The 16,829-nt window shown below is 38.1% G+C and overlaps 2 protein-coding genes across 3 annotated transcripts; one reads left to right on the forward strand and one right to left on the reverse strand.

Annotated features, from left to right (window-relative positions):
* Positions 1-964: 964 nt before the first annotated feature.
* On the forward strand, positions 965-4,748 carry nudt15.L (nudix hydrolase 15 L homeolog; the record flags this gene model as incomplete). The annotated part of the gene is made up of 3 exons (XM_018245539.2): positions 965-1,269; positions 2,729-2,925; positions 3,753-4,748. Coding segments are annotated over 3 exons (645 nt in total), but the record flags the coding sequence as incomplete, so codon positions are not given.
* A 161-nt stretch (positions 4,749-4,909) lies between these two features.
* On the reverse strand, positions 4,910-16,277 carry med4.L (mediator complex subunit 4 L homeolog). 2 transcript variants are annotated; one of them, XM_018247343.2, is made up of 7 exons: positions 16,123-16,277; positions 14,006-14,072; positions 11,399-11,569; positions 9,881-9,938; positions 8,247-8,333; positions 7,409-7,540; positions 4,910-6,364 (listed from the first exon to the last, which is right to left on the reverse strand). In XM_018247343.2, exons 1-7 carry the CDS (start codon positions 16,191-16,193, stop codon positions 6,192-6,194), a joined length of 759 nt encoding a protein of 252 aa, XP_018102832.1. In that variant the 5' UTR covers positions 16,194-16,277; the 3' UTR covers positions 4,910-6,191. The 2 variants fall into 2 exon arrangements, with proteins under 2 accessions (XP_018102832.1, XP_018102833.1); XM_018247344.2 differs by lacking the exon at positions 16,123-16,277 and adding an exon at positions 12,469-12,524 and having other exon boundaries at positions 14,006-14,052.
* Between the last annotated feature and the right edge of the window lie 552 nt (positions 16,278-16,829).

The following is a 16,829-nucleotide window of genomic DNA, read 5'->3' on the forward strand; positions in this document are numbered from 1 at the left end:
AAAAAGCTGCTCATGGTATCATTAAGAGCAATTGCGTTCCCTGCACTAGTGAAGTGGATTCCCTCCGGCACCAAAAAGGTGAGTGCTGAGGGGAGCTGTGGGGCAGAAGAATGAAAGCCGGCTTAGTTTGCAATAGGGCAGGATTGTCCCTGTCTGTAAAGGCTTATAGGGTTGTTTTGTAGGTTTGATGTGCATGTTGGCACTTTATTAATAATTATAAAAACATATCTTCAAAAACACCTTGCTTTCACTACAGCCTGGGCCAACGCAGGCCATTTTACCTGTTCCAGATGTCCACATCCACAGATTTAGATTTATGTGTGCACAGTAGTGTAAAAGCTGAAACTTTCCCTCTACAGTGCATGGACAATTCCACATCTTTGCTAGTAACACCTGGGAAAAGTAAGAGTGTAGTGCAGAACTATCATAAACCTCTCCCTATCTAAGCAGCAGCATCAATTCAGCAATTTACCTATTGGGGGCTTATCAATGGACTGGTAATTCGTTTTTTCTAATGTTCTGTGGTACGGGAAGTGATAGAAAATACTAAAGAGAAACAGGCTTCATATTTTTATTTAGTGCCAAAAAAAAACCATAGATATTTCTTAATTAAAAAAATAGGGTAACATTATGTTAAGCACATGCCCTGTTCATTTAGTTCATGTTGAAAAGGGGTGTATATTGTCCCTTTAATTACACACTTTTACAAGACGAAGTGACTAGCAGTTTGTAGTGGATTTTTGTGATGAAGCAGTTGTGGGACACTTTTATATATGGTTTTTCCAAGTAAAGCATGGATAACTTAAAAAAGGTAATTGAAGAATACTCTTTGGAAAACACACGGACAGTAAAAAAAAGGGGGAATTGAATCACATTCTGCTCTTTGGAAAACATGGTTAACCGTAAAAAAGCAAGGGGTTTGAATAACACACTCCACTTATTGAAAATCAAAGCTATCAGGTAAATCATCATAAGATTCTTTACAATTTCTTGTTTTCCTCTACATCCCCTTCGGCTTTTCTCCTCCTCATGCGTCTCAGCCAATCAGAGGCACAGAGGAGGGCGCCTATCTAAGGTCTCTGCTGCCAGCCCCTTTATACACAAGCAGGTTATGGCTCAGCCAGCGGCCAATATAAGACCGGGAGTGGGAGTCGGGGTCGTTGTAACCAGCCCTTCTCATCCTGGCTGTGTCCTTCTGGGGAGACGCAAAGGAAATGAAAAGCCAGGGGCCGGCATGTACCAACTTCCCGGGGGACATTTAGAATTTGGGTGAGCCCACGATTTATTATCTTGTCTGCACCGGGTCTTTTAAAAGCGCACTTCTGACAACATTGTAGCTTCCGGTGCCGACTACATGCTGCACAGCGCACCCGGAAGTTGATTTGCCTTTCTGAGCCGAAGATACATGCGGCTTTGTTCGGGTTTGTGTGCAACTGCGCATGCGCCTATTGTTGCCTTGAGTCCTGTCAGCTATAAAATATATTTGTCTAATACTAAGTTATATTGTAAAAAAAAAACTGTAATAGCCACATTTTGCTTGGTCACAGTGTCATATTAGATGCTACAAGAAATATCAGTACTTGTATGGGCAACTTCATGTTATTTTGCAGGTGTTGCCACCAACATGGGGCATTGAAAAATGCATCATACCCCTCCAAACTGTCTGCACACCTCTAATAACTCTGTACCGACTCGCAGATTGAGTAGTTTCTAGTACCAGCATAAGCTTATGAAATATGGGGCATATTCTGTTCCAGAGAAGAGGGAATCATGGCTGTTCAGCAGGAACAGATTTGGTGAGGTGGAAATGTGTGGGGGCCGAACATTCAGCCTGACATTCTTTGAACCATTAACATAATTTAACTCATTTAAACAAGGAATCGCATAGCCGTAGCAGTAATATTTGGGCACATTAGTGAAATGATCTGCCACTTGGTCTATACTGCTGCCTGTGTGCTGATGGTGTCAGCAATAGACACGTACTGGAACGTAATGACGCCATACTTCTTTAGTTTACTGAAGTATGCAAAAACAGTGTGTCTCTACGTGTCTATTGCTAACACCTTCAGCACACAGGCAGCAGTATAGACCAAGTGGCAGATCATTTCACTAATATGCCTTAATATTACTGCTATGGGATTCCTGATCACACTGTGCTGGGGGGCCTCATTATTAATTTCATGATGAAGGTATGGGACAGTGGCCTGAAGTAACAGGTTAGGAACAGTGGCCCTTGGGTGCCCATACTGAAATAAAATTCAAAAAAACAAAATGTCTAATGCCCTGGAAGGAAACTCACACAGACAAGGTGATAATATCCAAAATTCCTTTTAGATGGTGCCCTGCCTGGATTCAAAAACAAAGTCTACAGTGCTACACTTGAAATAATTTTAAGGAGAAATAGCTTTGATCACTTTGCAGCATATTTTTCTTTCATTGTGTTCTAAGATCATAGCAAAGCAAAACACAGTAAAGTCACGTTAACACTAGCTAGGTTTTTTTTTATAGAAAAAATAGGCAATTACAGGGTATAACACATCTATGCAAACTAGACACAAAGTTATGTTGCCATTAAAGTCATTAAACATTAATTACTAAATAAAGGCCAGTTTAACTAGCAGTATCCATATCTATCTATCTATCTATCTATCTATCTATCTATCTATATATATACTGTATATCACTTTTAATGCAGTTTGAAATCTAACTACAGTCTTTCACGTTTCAGTGAAAGCTGGGAGGTTTGTGCAGAGCGGGAGACACTGGAGGAAGCTGAACTTCACCTTAAAAACACCCGTTTTGCATCAGTGGTAAATCCAGTTTGTCTGAAGGTTAATTATCATTACATAACAATTATAATGAAGGGAGAAGTAGATATGAATTACGCATCGGAACCAATAAACATGGAGCCTGAGAAAAACGAAGGTACGTTTTTTTCACTTTCAACCTGAATATTGCACTCCACAGCTTTCCAGAATAGACAGCCAAAAGATTAAATTGTATTCTTCTGTAAGAATTCTTCCTACCAGTGCAATGTCTGGCAGCTTGTTCTCTGTATAAGTAAAGTTTTAGCAGTTTCAATGGTGCCTTTTTTCCCAGCTTGAACGGCTGCCCAGAAGCTTGTTTACATAAACTATACTAGTCTTACTGAATCAAACATGCCAGTTTTACCAGTGCAGAACACTACTTTAATTGCTTTGATACACTTTGTTGTTGGTGTTACTGTTCCTTTAAGTCTTATGGCACACAAGACAATCTCTCACCCACAGGGCTGAAAAAGTCCTGTTTTTCATTATTTGTGTGAGGGGAATATATTAGCAGAAGAATATCTAATGATAATTCTGCTGCAAAGCTTTCCCATGATTTCACAAAGCTAATTGCATTGTCTTTTTACTTGTGAACTGTTCTCAATAAACATTGTAGGTATCTATAGGCTATTCTCAATGAAAACTTCAGTTATACATTATAGCATTACACTATACATGATGTATTACAAGATATTTTGAAAAACCCAGCAAATATTAAAGAAAAACAACTTGCTCACCTGTCAAAAGAACAGATGGACGTTTTCTTACTACAAAACTTACAGTGCATCACTATGTAAAACTATGAAAACAAAACAAAGACAGCATGTCATTTCTGTAGGAAAAATATTTTCTGAAGAAAATGGCTGAAATGCTACTGAACAGTCTACAATCATTTTATGGGATGGCTTTCTTAAGAATTCGTACAACTTTGTTTTTGTCACTCAGGTTGGAATTGGGTAAAGTGGGAAGAATTTCCTCCAAATGATCAACTGTTCTGGGCTTTGTGTTGCCTGAAGCAGCAAGGCTACAATCCATTCTCAGAAGATTTTAATCATCTCCATGCACAAAACAAGAACCAACAGTCTTAATGTCAATGCTAAATATGAAAATAGAAGCCTGGGTAGAACTTTACTGTTGTTGAATTATGTATGTCTGCCACATCTGTAAACACAGAAATTTGCTCAATTGTGTGCATATTAACAATGTCAATTGTTAATTTTATATAACAATTGCTTAGGTTTTGGTTTTGTACAACATATAAAATGTCTGTTAAGAGGAAAGAAAGCAAATGGTAAAAAATACTGGACTTTGGTTTAAATAGGTTGTTCACCTTTGAGTTAACTAGTATGATGTGGAGAGTGATTTTGCAAGTGGTTTAATTTTTTTATTATTTGTAATTTTTAAGTCATTTAGCTTTTTATTCCGAAGCTCTCCAGTTTGTAATTTCAGCAATCTGGTTGCTAAATTAACCTAGCAACCATTCACTGATCTAAATGAGAGACTGGAACAAGAATAAGAGAGCCTGAATAGAAATGAGTAATAAAAAGTAGCAATAACAATACATCTGTAGATATACAGAGCATTTGTTTTTTAAATGGGGTCAATGACCCCCATTTGAAAGTCGGAAAGAGTTAGAAGAAAAGGGCAAATAATAAAAAAACGATTAAAAATAAATAATGAAAAACAATTAAAGTTGCTTAGAATTTGCCATTCTATAACATACTAAAAGTTAACACCCCTTAAATAAAAAATACAGGTCCAAAATATTAACTAACAGGTATTTTAAGTGTTACTGTTCTTTTAAGAAAGGCATGATTTATAGAGAGAAACCAAACAAAACTGCTTAAGGTAATGTGGCTGTAAACACCTATATTCCATGAGCTAAATAAATAAAATCTTGTATTGAAATTGCATAATAAACTATGTTTTTATTCTTTGTAACTCTATGGCTACTACTGCTCCTTTCACTTTCCCTGGAATTACCGTAATTCTTCTAAGAGATGTAAAGTAATATGCAAATACAAGCCCCCCCCCCTTTCCTTCATCATTGCTTGTCTGCCAAGTTTACAAAGAAGGAATTATTAATTATGCTGCATGGGGGGTAAATGGAAGGGTAATCTTTATTAACCAGCTTCTTCTCCCAGAATTGTGCAGGTACCAACAAGGTGGGGTTTTTGTTGTTCATTTAATGGGCTCATGTTAAACACGTGTATATTGTACATTTAAGGGCAATGCCACACATGGAGTTTTGCCCTTAAATGGACAAATTCCTTGCCATTATGGAGGCTGAAGTAAAACATTCAAATTGTATGAAAATGCCTGCATATGTATTTTTCATCTTTTACCAGCGGTGATTCTCAACCCCCACAAAGGCAAGGAATTTTCTTATGTTGTCACTCCAACAAAACACCATATGAACATTCTTTCTTGGAAAGATCTTTTCCAGGAAAGATCGTAATTGTAACGTCTATGGCCACCTTTACCCATTGTAGAACCCAATTATCCAATAAAACATTCATGTATAAGCATGAACCAATATAAGACACACAGAAATGCCTGATAAACTTTATGTTTGCTTAAACCTCAATCCCATGCTCAAGCTCCTTTTCAAAATGGTTATCCTTAAAAATAAGAATATTTACATATATATATATACATACTAAAAGGACCCTTGTTTACAAAAGTCCATCAATTTAATGGGATAGGGAATGTGGATGAAAAATGAAAAACAACCCTCAGAATGTTTAACAAGCATGGTACCTAATGTACCTCTATGTACATGTGGCAATATACACATTTTTTAGAAAATGTCAATGCCTTCATAAATACATATGAACACAACAATGGATATGCATTATACACAGAGACAGACCTAGCAAAATACTATGTACAACAGACACATTAAGAAAAGTTAACCCAATGAAAATATATACAATAGTTTTAAATTTGTACCAAACCCAATAATAAGCATTTCCTAATGGGACAATGAAGTCTTGATGGAAAGGAAAAGGCAAATGAAGCTGAAAGCTAGCACATTCAATATACAGCACTGTGCCAAAACACATGCTGGCCTCCCTTTCAGGCACTTCAAGGGTTTTACAAATAATTAACTGGGGTAGGATGACCGCTTCCTTCAGACAAATTAACTTACTTATTAAAAAAAAAAAAAAAGTATCAAAAATATATATATATATATATATATTTAACAAATCACAAAAAATACCAGTACAAAATGTCAGTTCAATATTCCAAGTACTTGACAAAAAAAAAGTCCATGGCTTCCATGACTATGGCAGTCTTCAGTATGTAAAGCCACTTAGGCAACATGCAGACACATCAGTGCTAGTGGTTGGATTCCAGTGGCTGTAAACTTTCTGACTACATTTAATCAGAGTCGCTGCTGCTGCTAGAGGAATCTGTGGACATGACCTCAACATCTTCTTCATTCTCCTTGTTGGGCCCAAGGGATTCCATTAAAAATTCATTACTGTGATTTGGAGGTAGCATGTTCATGGACATGTCATTTGATTGCCACGGGTATTGAGGCGCCAAGACATCTAAAACAAAAAATGATTTCCAAAACAGTTTAGATATGATGTGCAGACATTGACTCATTAACTACTAATGAAGTTCTCGGTCTTCAAAGGGTATACTTATGGCAGCAATCAGAATGCTGCAAGTCACCCCTGATTGCTTCCCATTTGTAATTCAACAACACATAGAAAGAGTGACTAAGGATGCACATTGTATTAAATATTGGCTCAGAATATTGCTGCATGAAAATGAGAACAAAAACAAGGCTTTAAACCTACCATTATAGAAAACCATAACATGGCTGAAAAGATCAGATAAAATCCAAGACAAAGTTACAAAAGTGGTTGTTATTAAAGATTATCAAAGTAAATTAAGAGATACAAATGAAATGGAACACAAACTATCAGTTCGGGCAATCCAACAAAATCAGGCAATAGTTAACTCGTGTAAATTAGCTGTCGGAAATTCACATGAAAGGAAACCACCTGTCACAAACACAGATATTGCACACAGATGAAGTTATGTAATTGTTGAAAATTTTTTGTTGTGCAATATCCTGCTGTATTGGCCTGAAATTTGGAAGATATTGTGTAGTGCTCTCTGTGCCCTCACCTGGTAAATTTCAGTTTTATATTTTTTTCATTTTCAAATTCTCGTTATTGAATGTTTAATAATGCAGCAGCAACGCTTCAAAAAACCATACTTGCCAAGATTCTATGTGAATCTTGTAATTTAACATTAACCGGTATTAACTACCAAAGTTACCAGAGATCTACTTCATCTTTTTACTGGACACATTTAAAAATAGTGCAAACATTTTCTCCAATATAACATGTGAATGGTACAGTCAAGTCAAAGCATTTTCCAGACCTCAAGGATTTTCTCAAGGCATAGCAGCCATATACAGTATTTTATACCTAAAGTGGATATTTGAGAATGTGGAAAATGCCTGCAAACCAGAGGTTTTGTACTTAAACTTTTTTTTTAATTTGCTTTTAACATTATTATATGGATTCCAGGACTTGGAATAACTAAACCATGTGAATATTTTAGTTCTTCTAGATTACCTGGGAGTCGTCCAGCAGCCAGTGCATCCCCAGGCAAATGTCCATTGACTCCATTGGTAGGCAGGTTACTCATCTGACCCAGTAGGCCACTCCTCATTTCCAAATCAGTGGGGTAAGGCCTTCGGGGATCACCTTTAATAAAAAGCATAATACAATTAGGATGGGCAAAATGCATTAAGTGACACTTCTAAAGGTGTATAAAATAACAGTGGGAATACAGCATGCATGACTCACTTAAACACCATGCTGCACCGTGTAAAATAATTTGTATTTACAGTAGGGATTTACACCCATCGCACTCTGTGTGATATATTTTACATACCTTTATACATTTTTAAATCTGTGGTTTTAATTTAGCAGAAATATTTTTGATTTTACAAAATGATGCCAGGGATACTATGGAGGAAGAAAGCAGGGAGGGGGGCCAATGGAGAAATAAAGCAGGGAGGGGGGCCAATGGAGGGAAGGGGACGGGGATTTTTGATTAATGGATGTTTAGTTCTCCTTTAAATTGCAGTTAAATTAACATAAAAATAAAAAAGCCTTAATTCATTTCATGAGTATGGAGGTTTTTGTAAACATTGAGTTAAATTAATGAATTAATTTAATTAATTAATAAATTAATGAATCTGAAGTACCTCCAGCAAGAATCTGTATTCCAGAAGAAGTTGTACCCCAAAGTTAGAAAGATGCCGTTAAACTGCCCAAGTATCTTTTCTTGTGAAGAAGAGAATGCAAACCACAGTCTTTCCCTTTGTTGGCCTCTCCTCAATTTTATTTCATTTCTGGTTCATTAAGCATTCATTAAGTAGCTAGATAAGTGTCAATATGTAATTACCTGGCACCCAAGTCAAAGGAGCACATACAGCATTGCTTGCACTAATTCGATGGGCATACTTAATAAGTTCCTCAGAAGATATTGAACCTTAAAAAAAAAAAAAAGTATTCAAACATTTGCAACAATTATTTGCACTTATTAGTTTTAATTCTTAACCTACAAGCCTTGCCTGGCACCCATATTGGACATCGTTCACCAAACTGGCAGATCAACTAGTGTTTTGATTTGTTACACTCCATTATGATAACACTGTAGTTTTGTTACTCAAATTAAACTAGCCTGTGTGCAGCAATCACATAAGACAACCAGGTATGGGATCTAGGGATCACCGTATCCACTATTTTGGATTCGGCCAAACCCCTGAATCCTTCACAAAAGATTCGGCCAAATACCGAACCAAATCCTGGGAAGGGGAAAACATTTTTTAATTCCTTGTTTTGTAACAAAAAGTCACGAGATTTCCAGCCCTGCCCCTATTTGCATATGCAAATTAGGATTTAGATTCGGTTTGGCTGGGCAGAAGGATTCAGGGGAATCCGACTGAAAAGGGCTGAATCCTGGCCGAATATAAACCGAATCCTGGATTCGGTGCATCCCTAATAGGATCAGTGCAATGTGTCAATCCACGTTGGAACCAGCATTAATCTACAACACTACAAAGTCCAAGAGACAAATAACATCTTCTGTACAGACACTTGTGATTAAAGGAAACTGCATGGGGTATGACGTACTTTAAATAGACACAAATAGTTTGTCGTCTACCTAACCCCTCCCATCTCTTTCATACTGGTAAAGCTTCTTCCTGGTGTTTGAGGCATCCCACATGCTCAGTATGCTCTGATTTGCAGCAGGTAAGCTATGCTAAAAATGTGTGAAATTCATGCTGAACAGAGTATGTGGTTAACATCTGCCAAATAAATCTCAAGACAAGTGAAAGGTCAGTGTTTCATATGTTACTAATCTGTACGGCAGGTCAAAGAGCCAGGAGGTATATTGATTAAAGTAGTACTAATCATCTTTGCTGAACATTTATTATGCAGGTTATAGGTTTCATAGATAAAGGCATTCCAGACCAACACTTCCAACTAGGGATGCACCGAATCCACTTTTTGGGATTTGGCCGAATCAGTCGTGAAAGATTCGGCCGAATCTACTCCTAATTTGTATATTTACTTACTTGTTTTGTGACAAATAGTTGCGTGATTTCCCTTCCCACACCTAATTTACATATGCAAATTAGGATTTGCTTCGGCCATGCACAAGGATTCAACCGAATTCTGCTGAAAAAGGCCGAATCCTGGCGGAATCCCGAACCGAATCCTGAATTCGGTGCATCCCTAAATTAAACATGGATCAAGAGATAAGAAATAATTCTTATTAACGTACTGAAAATGGAAATTCACTTTTTAATCACAACATAGACTATTCAAAATAGCTAGCCTAGGTTAAGATTAAAAAGTGTAGTTTGGCGTTCTGTGCATTAAACAGGGTCCAAATTACTATAATTAAAATCCTCTACTACCTAAAAAGCTTTAACCTTCAGTTTGGCAAAAATAGATCTATATCTCTAAGAGAACAATTTCTTACATCTGTAAAACAATTCCATCAGTTTCACAAAAATCTTCCACACTCACCCTTATTTGCTTTATCTATTGATTTCAGTTTTTCCTTAGCTTGATAGACAGCTGTTGCCTTAAGTTAAAAGAAATAGCACAGTTTTAATGAAACATGTTTTTTTCAGTAATGTTATGCCATTTATGGAAGTTATTCAGATTAGGGATGCACCGAATCCAGCAGGATTCGGATTTGGCCGAATCCTTCTGCCCAGTCGAACCAAATCTGAATCCTAATTTGCATATGCAAATTAGGGGTGGGGAGGGAAATTGCGTGACTTTTTGTCAGAAAACAAGGAAGTACAAAATGTTTTCCCCTTCCCACCCCTAATTTGCATATGCAGCTTAGGGGTCAGATTTGGTTCGGTATTTGGCCGAATCTTTCACAAAGGATTCGGGGGTTTGGCCGAATCCAAAATAGTGGATTCGGTGCATCCCTAATTCAGATAAAAAAAAAATATGAAAAGCATTGCTCAGTTTACTGAAAGTTGTAGTTTAACAACATAAAAGGAATCTGCTTGACAGCCACTTATCTAGAATAGCAATGGCATAGCAAGGAAGACAAGCAGCTGTAACAAACTTTTATATGGCCCAGCTATCGAATTAAAAAAAAAATCCTATTGGGTTAAAAAACTTAAAATAGGAAGGAAAATTTGATTGAAGCGTAATTGTAAAATATAATATTTAATTAGGATTTACAGTCACTGTACTGGTTCAATAAAACATTAGTAAAGAAAGCCTTATTGATCCAAATATGTTCTTTATTTAATGAACAATTAGCGAATTTAGTGTTCCTTAGTCACAGCGAGTACTTAAATGGGAGCTCAATACACAAACTGCATTTAATTGTTTACATTTGGTGCACCACTGGCTCTGACTTCTGAAACAATATAGCAGAAGCCAGATGATTAATTGGCGTTGAAGGAGAACTGACTTTTGATACACTGTTAAGAATTAGACCCGAAGAACAGAAAAGGATAAACAAATACTACTTTCACTAGCAAACACGTTTGCTATTTCTAAATTGCTTTAAATTTCCTTTAATTTTGCAAAAATGTGTTTTTGAGTCTATATCCGCCAACTTCAACTGAACAGCAGCTTTCATTGCCATACTGTTTGGAGAACCAGTGGAACACACTTAAAACTCAGGACCTTCAGAACAAACTCAAATTTTTAAATGCTAAAATAGGAACGTGTAACCTTTTAACTATAATTTTACTGACATCTTGTGGCATCAGATTGTATGGCACCATTTTTCACCTATTTATCTTGGTAAGATGAGATTTTTATCCTTGTCATTCTGATATGACAACATCATATTCCAGCTTGGAAACAGGAATAACTGAATTGTGTAAAGGCCCTGTTACTGTATTATCTAGAAGTGAGTAGAGGACATAAGTGCAAATTTACTTGTGTTGTGGATTACTGGACTTGGCTGCTATGGATTATACTTAAGGAAATAAAGGTAAAGAAAACATATTTGTTCTATATAAGCACATGGGAAGAAGCTGCCAGCAACTAGTTATTTCTAGAGCTTACCAATATATGTTCGGCTTCCTTCAACTGTTTCTGTAATTGCTGGATATCACTGTCCCTCTTCTCCACTTCTTTTTCTAAAACCTGCATTTCTTGGTGAATCTTCCCCTGGCTGAATGCCACTTTCATCAGTTCTTGGAATTCTCCATCCCTCTGAATTAATAACTCTAAAATCTAGCATGAATAGACAAATCAGTTACTATAATATCTCAGACAGGGTCATGCAAGACAGATGCACAATTAACTAAGGAATGAAACAATTAAAAGGTATACCATCATCATTTAAACAATGTCTTTGCTTATGATATTAAAACATCACAAAGTATTTACCAAATAAATGGGGGAAAGTAATAAACGGTCTTAAGGGGACCCGTCACCCAAAGAAAAATTATTCAAAATCCTATTTTATCACATTAGTCAAGCAAAATTAACTTTACACTATATAAATTATTTGAATCTTGCTTCCTTTAATCTGGGATTTCAAAATTATAGCAAGCAGGCAGCAGCCATTTTGTGCACACTGTTATTAAGACAAGCCTTGCATCATCTCAGAATCTTGTTTGTGCACCAGAATGGGGGACCCAGTGTCCATCCCCATGCACTGGCTACACAATTAAATGGTAAAGAGAACGGGGAATATGTGGAAAGCAGTGAAATCTAGAAAGAGCTGAATGGAAAGTGAAAGTAATTGTCTGCCCTGCCTCTATGCCCAGGGCATAGAGGAGCGGCAGACAATATTTGATTGACAGCTGAGATTTTTAAATGAGCTTACAACACCTATGAATGCTGTAATAAAAAATAGAAATTGGATTTCATGTTTAATTTGAAAAGGACTTTTATTATACAGATTTTTGTGTCTGGGTGAGAGGTCCACTTTAAGTTTGCATCGTGTCTAGTAACCCTGAGCAACCAGTATGCAGATACCATTTACTGGTCAGTGGTTTGAAAACGTCTGGTTGCAATGGGTTACTAGATGTGGGCAAACATTAGACCTTTTATTATAGTACCTCTTAAGTTACTCATTTCTAACTTTATATAAATTAAAATCAGTATTTTATTAGCTTTGTACTAACCATAAACGTTGACAGTTGTCATGATAAATTAGCCAAAAATACAACGCCATAGCAAGCTGTCAGAAAAGTAGTAATAAAACAGTAAATAAGCGGAACATTAGTTATATATTGTAACAGCATTTGCCTAAGTTAACAGGAGTTTAGAGCCATGTTCAGACATCCTTCACACCTAAAATGTTGAGTAGATTAAGAAAATACAAAATAACAAGAAAGGGAAACCTAATTTAGTGACAGGAAAGTCGAACTTATAAAAGGAAAGCATCATGCCATAGACGTAAGGCCCCAGTGAGACTGCCTTGTCATACATGACAGAGCATATCTATGTACATGCTTACTGCTCCATCTACTGCACAGTGTGAAATCCAGTCAGACTTCCTACTGTACAAAGGAAGCACTTTGATCCAGCAGTTTTAAATGCCAGTCTTATCGGAGTCTCCCAGCAACTCTTCCTCTATTCTAAGACTTATCCACAGAGCAGAGGTCTGCATTTTGTTTAGTTTGAGTGCTGAACTAGAGTACCCACGAGTGGTCAGGGATGCCGACTTAATAGCAATCCTTCCCCTAAAACAAATATCTGCATGACGGGCACGGTGGGGGAAAGGCTAATTTCAGTGGGGCGTGCAGTTATGGTAAGCCATAATACAAATAAAATTAACACTTGTTAAAATAATGCTTGTTATATTCAAGTTGGCTGAGGAGGTAAAGTCTCTATTAGTCATGTGTGGGACCTTCGAGTCGGGTCAGGCCGACTTCTGCACACTTGCGGACCATCTAGTGCCCCTCTTTCTTCCGAATGCATGCCCTTTTATATACTTGTGCTGGTGTGCCTGCCCCCTTCAATGACATCACACTAGGTGCAGATATATAAATAGAAGAGAACACCAGGTTAGGGTCAGGTGCAGGTTCTCTAGTGTTGGGTTAGGATCGGGTGTGGGTCGACTTTTATTCGAGCTGCACATTACTAGTCTCTATCCCTTGCCCCATAGATGGATACTATTTGGAAATCAAGAAAACCTATAGATTTAGATCTTAAACCCATGATCATATTGGGTTTATTTAATGTTTAAACAATGGGTATGGTCATTCAAATTAAGCAAAGATCCCTTATCCAGATTATGGAAAGACCATCTCCTACAAAGTCCATTTTAATCAAATGTTTTTTAATTATTTTTTTCTCGGTAATAATTTAACAGTGATCCTTTGATATAATTGATCCATATTGGTGGCAAAATCCTATTGAGTTTCTTTGACGTTTAAATTAATTTCAGCAGACTTGCGACATGGAGATCCAAAGTACAGAAATACCCCAAGGTCCCGAGCATTCTGGTCCCATACAGGTCCTATACCTGTATATATAGACATTTTTTCATTAATAGGTAAACAGTGTTTTAGGAGTGTTTTATCCGATCAATATCTTTAACTACATCAAGGATCGTAATGCATCAGTCACATATTATGTAACAAATTCAGTTAAAAATGAATGAACTGTATTATAGCTTTATTCATTCTATAATCTGTAAATGTAAACTGCACATACTTGGTTCTCTTCTCCAGGTTGGCTGAGCTTCTGGTTCCTTGAAAGTGCAAGCATTTCAATAAGTTCTCTGGAACAATATTAACAGGTTTCAATCAATAGAAATTCTTAAATATTTTGCTACAGATAAATGGTTAACTGAACCAGACACGCACACAATGTACACAGGCCTGCTTCCATTGATTAAAAGGAAACCATGATGGCCAACCCCAAACTTTCCTTGACCACTGAGAAATGATTCTAGGTCTTGAAGTCCTTCTGCTTTCCAGAAAATCTGTGCACCACCTAATTCAGAAAGCAGAGCAAGCCCCAGAATCCATCACTTCACAGTGGAACAACGTTGGGGGGGGGGGGGGTTGCATTGTACTGTGAGAATAAGTGGGGTTGGGAAAAGGTTTGTCAGATTAAAATAAAGCAGATTATCGCCATCTCCTCAATTTGTAGAATCAGGTATACATAAAAAAAAAATATTTATTTATTTCTGGACCGTCAAATAGTATTGCAGCTTTTTTCCACAACCACATCTGAATGAGCTTGTGTAAAAAAAGGGGGGATATTTTCCCTTATAATAGAAATAAAAAGTAAGAAAAGTATTCCTGACATTTGGAGAGGGAACCAACAAGACTATATGCTAGTGTTTACTCAGTGTCAAATAATGGCTTAAGGGGCACCCAAAAATCTTTCCCCAATCAAAGATGAGGGCAACAATAGTTTTCTGCTCCTGTGAGCTGAAAACTGCATCTGTATTCCTATAGGAGCACCACATCATTCTGCTCATCTGCCCTGGGCCAGTGCACGTGTGTATCTCCTACAGAAGTACACCAGGTCTCAGGTGAGTGATTATTATCCCTGTGAGGTGCCTAAAGGTGGCCATACACGTGCCGATAAAAACTGCCAACAGACGGAGTCGGCAACTTATTGGCCAGTGTATGGGGCCGCTGACAGGCTTCTCCGATCGATATCTGATGTCGATCGGACAGGACTAAAGTCCTGTTGGATTGTGGGCCGCATCTGTTCGCTGATGCGGTCCCGCAATCCGACTGCCCATTTACCCTTTGTTATGATCCGATAGTTGAGCCCTGTCAAATTTTCATTTGCGCGGCTGAAGATGGCACCCGTGAACTCTGCTGAACAGAATCTGCACGGAAGGGTAAGTAAAGAATCAGGGGCATTTGCCCGGGGGGGGGGGCAGCTAGGCTGGGAGTGAGGGGTCTATGTAGAGTAGGGTGTTTTTTTATTAAACCATAAAACTGAATATGGTTAGAAATGCCTTATTTTATATACTGAACTTATTGCACCAACCTAAACTTTCAGCTTGTCAATAGCAGCAATGATCCAGGACTTCAAACTTGTCAAAGGGGGTCACCATCTTGGAAAGTGTCTGTGACACTCACATGCTCAGTGGGCTCTAAGCAACTGTTGAGAAGCTAAACTTATGGGTCATCGCAAATTATCAAGCAGAAAATGAGGTTGTCCTGTAATATAAACTTATGCTACAAGGCTGATTATTACATTCTGATGCTAGTTGCACTGGTTTCTGTGCTGCCCTGTAGTAATTATCTGTATTAATTACTAATCAGCCTTATATTGTGACATTTCTATTCTATGTGTACTGTATATTGTGAGTGGGTCCCTAAGTGACAGCAGCACAGAGCATGTGCAGACAGTGAATCAGCAGAAAAAGAGATGGGGAGCTACTGGGGCATCTTTGGAGACACAGATCATTACTGCTAAAGGACTGTGGTTTCCTTGGGCTGGTAAGAAGCCCAAAACATAATGTACAACATTCATAGACTACTTTTTACTTAAGCTTAAGTTCTCCTTTAAGGGATTGTTTCTCCTTTAACAGATACTAGTCTCGCCCTAAAGTGTGTAGTGGGGTTAATACCGTGGGAAGAAGACTAAGTACGAGCTTAATGCTTTAATGCTGGTCACATAACATACAGAAGACATAGTATAAGGCCCCATTGCCCCAGTTCATATTACAGATCTTAGCGATTCTGCTCTCTCCCTCATCATCAGCTGCTGCTACTCCAGCCCATAGCAGGTACCAATACTTGTTTCATGGAATTTGGCGCAGACCCGAAAAATACAGTACTCGTGTTGCACCACGCATTTACCGGGACAGAACTTCCAAATCGTCCAGCAACGACACCAGCCTTTCCTTCGTGCTCTTCTCCGGAACAGCCATGTCTGCGGATGGAACAGAGACGGGCTGACGAGCAGTTCCGGGTAGGATTCAAGAGAAACGCGTATGTGGAGAAAAGCGCGGACATTTTTCACAGCGCCATCTAGAGCATAATAATGAAACAGACCCCTAGAGATGATCCCACTTATTTCCAGTATAAGTAGCAAATGTAGACAATACGGTGGGTGCCCTTTTGCACACCACCCAGCAAAGACAGAAATAGGGAAAGATCTGCTGTAGCGTGACGAAATTGTCTGATCACACCCGTTTTATGGCCACGCCTCCTAAATACCATGTCCATTTTACAAAATTTGGCAGGTTATGGGCAGTTTGAATACATTTCTGGGAGTTTTAGGGCAATGTTTATGTGTTATTACAGTTTTGCAGTGAATTGCCCTTTAAACGAGAATCAACCCCCAACTAATGAAAACCCCTTCCCCCTACGCTCTATAGTCCCCCCTCCCTGTTCCCCCCAGACAGGTGTTAATAGCTGTAAATGCCCCTGATGCAGAGTCAGTGCAGCGAAGCTCACGGGCACCATCTTCCAGTCTTTGGGGCCATTCTGCAATTTCTGTGGCTTTCGCGTATCGCAGTTGTTCAGGACTGGAATATTGCTACAAATGAGCATGCGCCAATACG

Source organism: Xenopus laevis, chromosome 2L (assembly GCF_017654675.1).
Source record: "Xenopus laevis strain J_2021 chromosome 2L, Xenopus_laevis_v10.1, whole genome shotgun sequence".
Taxonomy (NCBI): Eukaryota; Metazoa; Chordata; class Amphibia; order Anura; family Pipidae; genus Xenopus; species Xenopus laevis.

Excerpts from the sequence above, each read along its gene's own strand:
- med4.L (XM_018247343.2), bottom strand. The coding sequence starts at position 16,193 with ATGGCTGTTCCGGAGAAGAGCACGAAGGAAAGGCTGGTGTCGTTGCTG. Across the intron at positions 7,541-8,246 it reads TCCTTTGACTTGGGTGCCAG|GTGATCCCCGAAGGCCTTAC; the intron begins GTAATTACATAT and ends TTTTTATTAAAG. Across the intron at positions 6,365-7,408 it reads GGCTGCTGGACGACTCCCAG|ATGTCTTGGCGCCTCAATAC; the intron begins GTAATCTAGAAG and ends TTTTTGTTTTAG.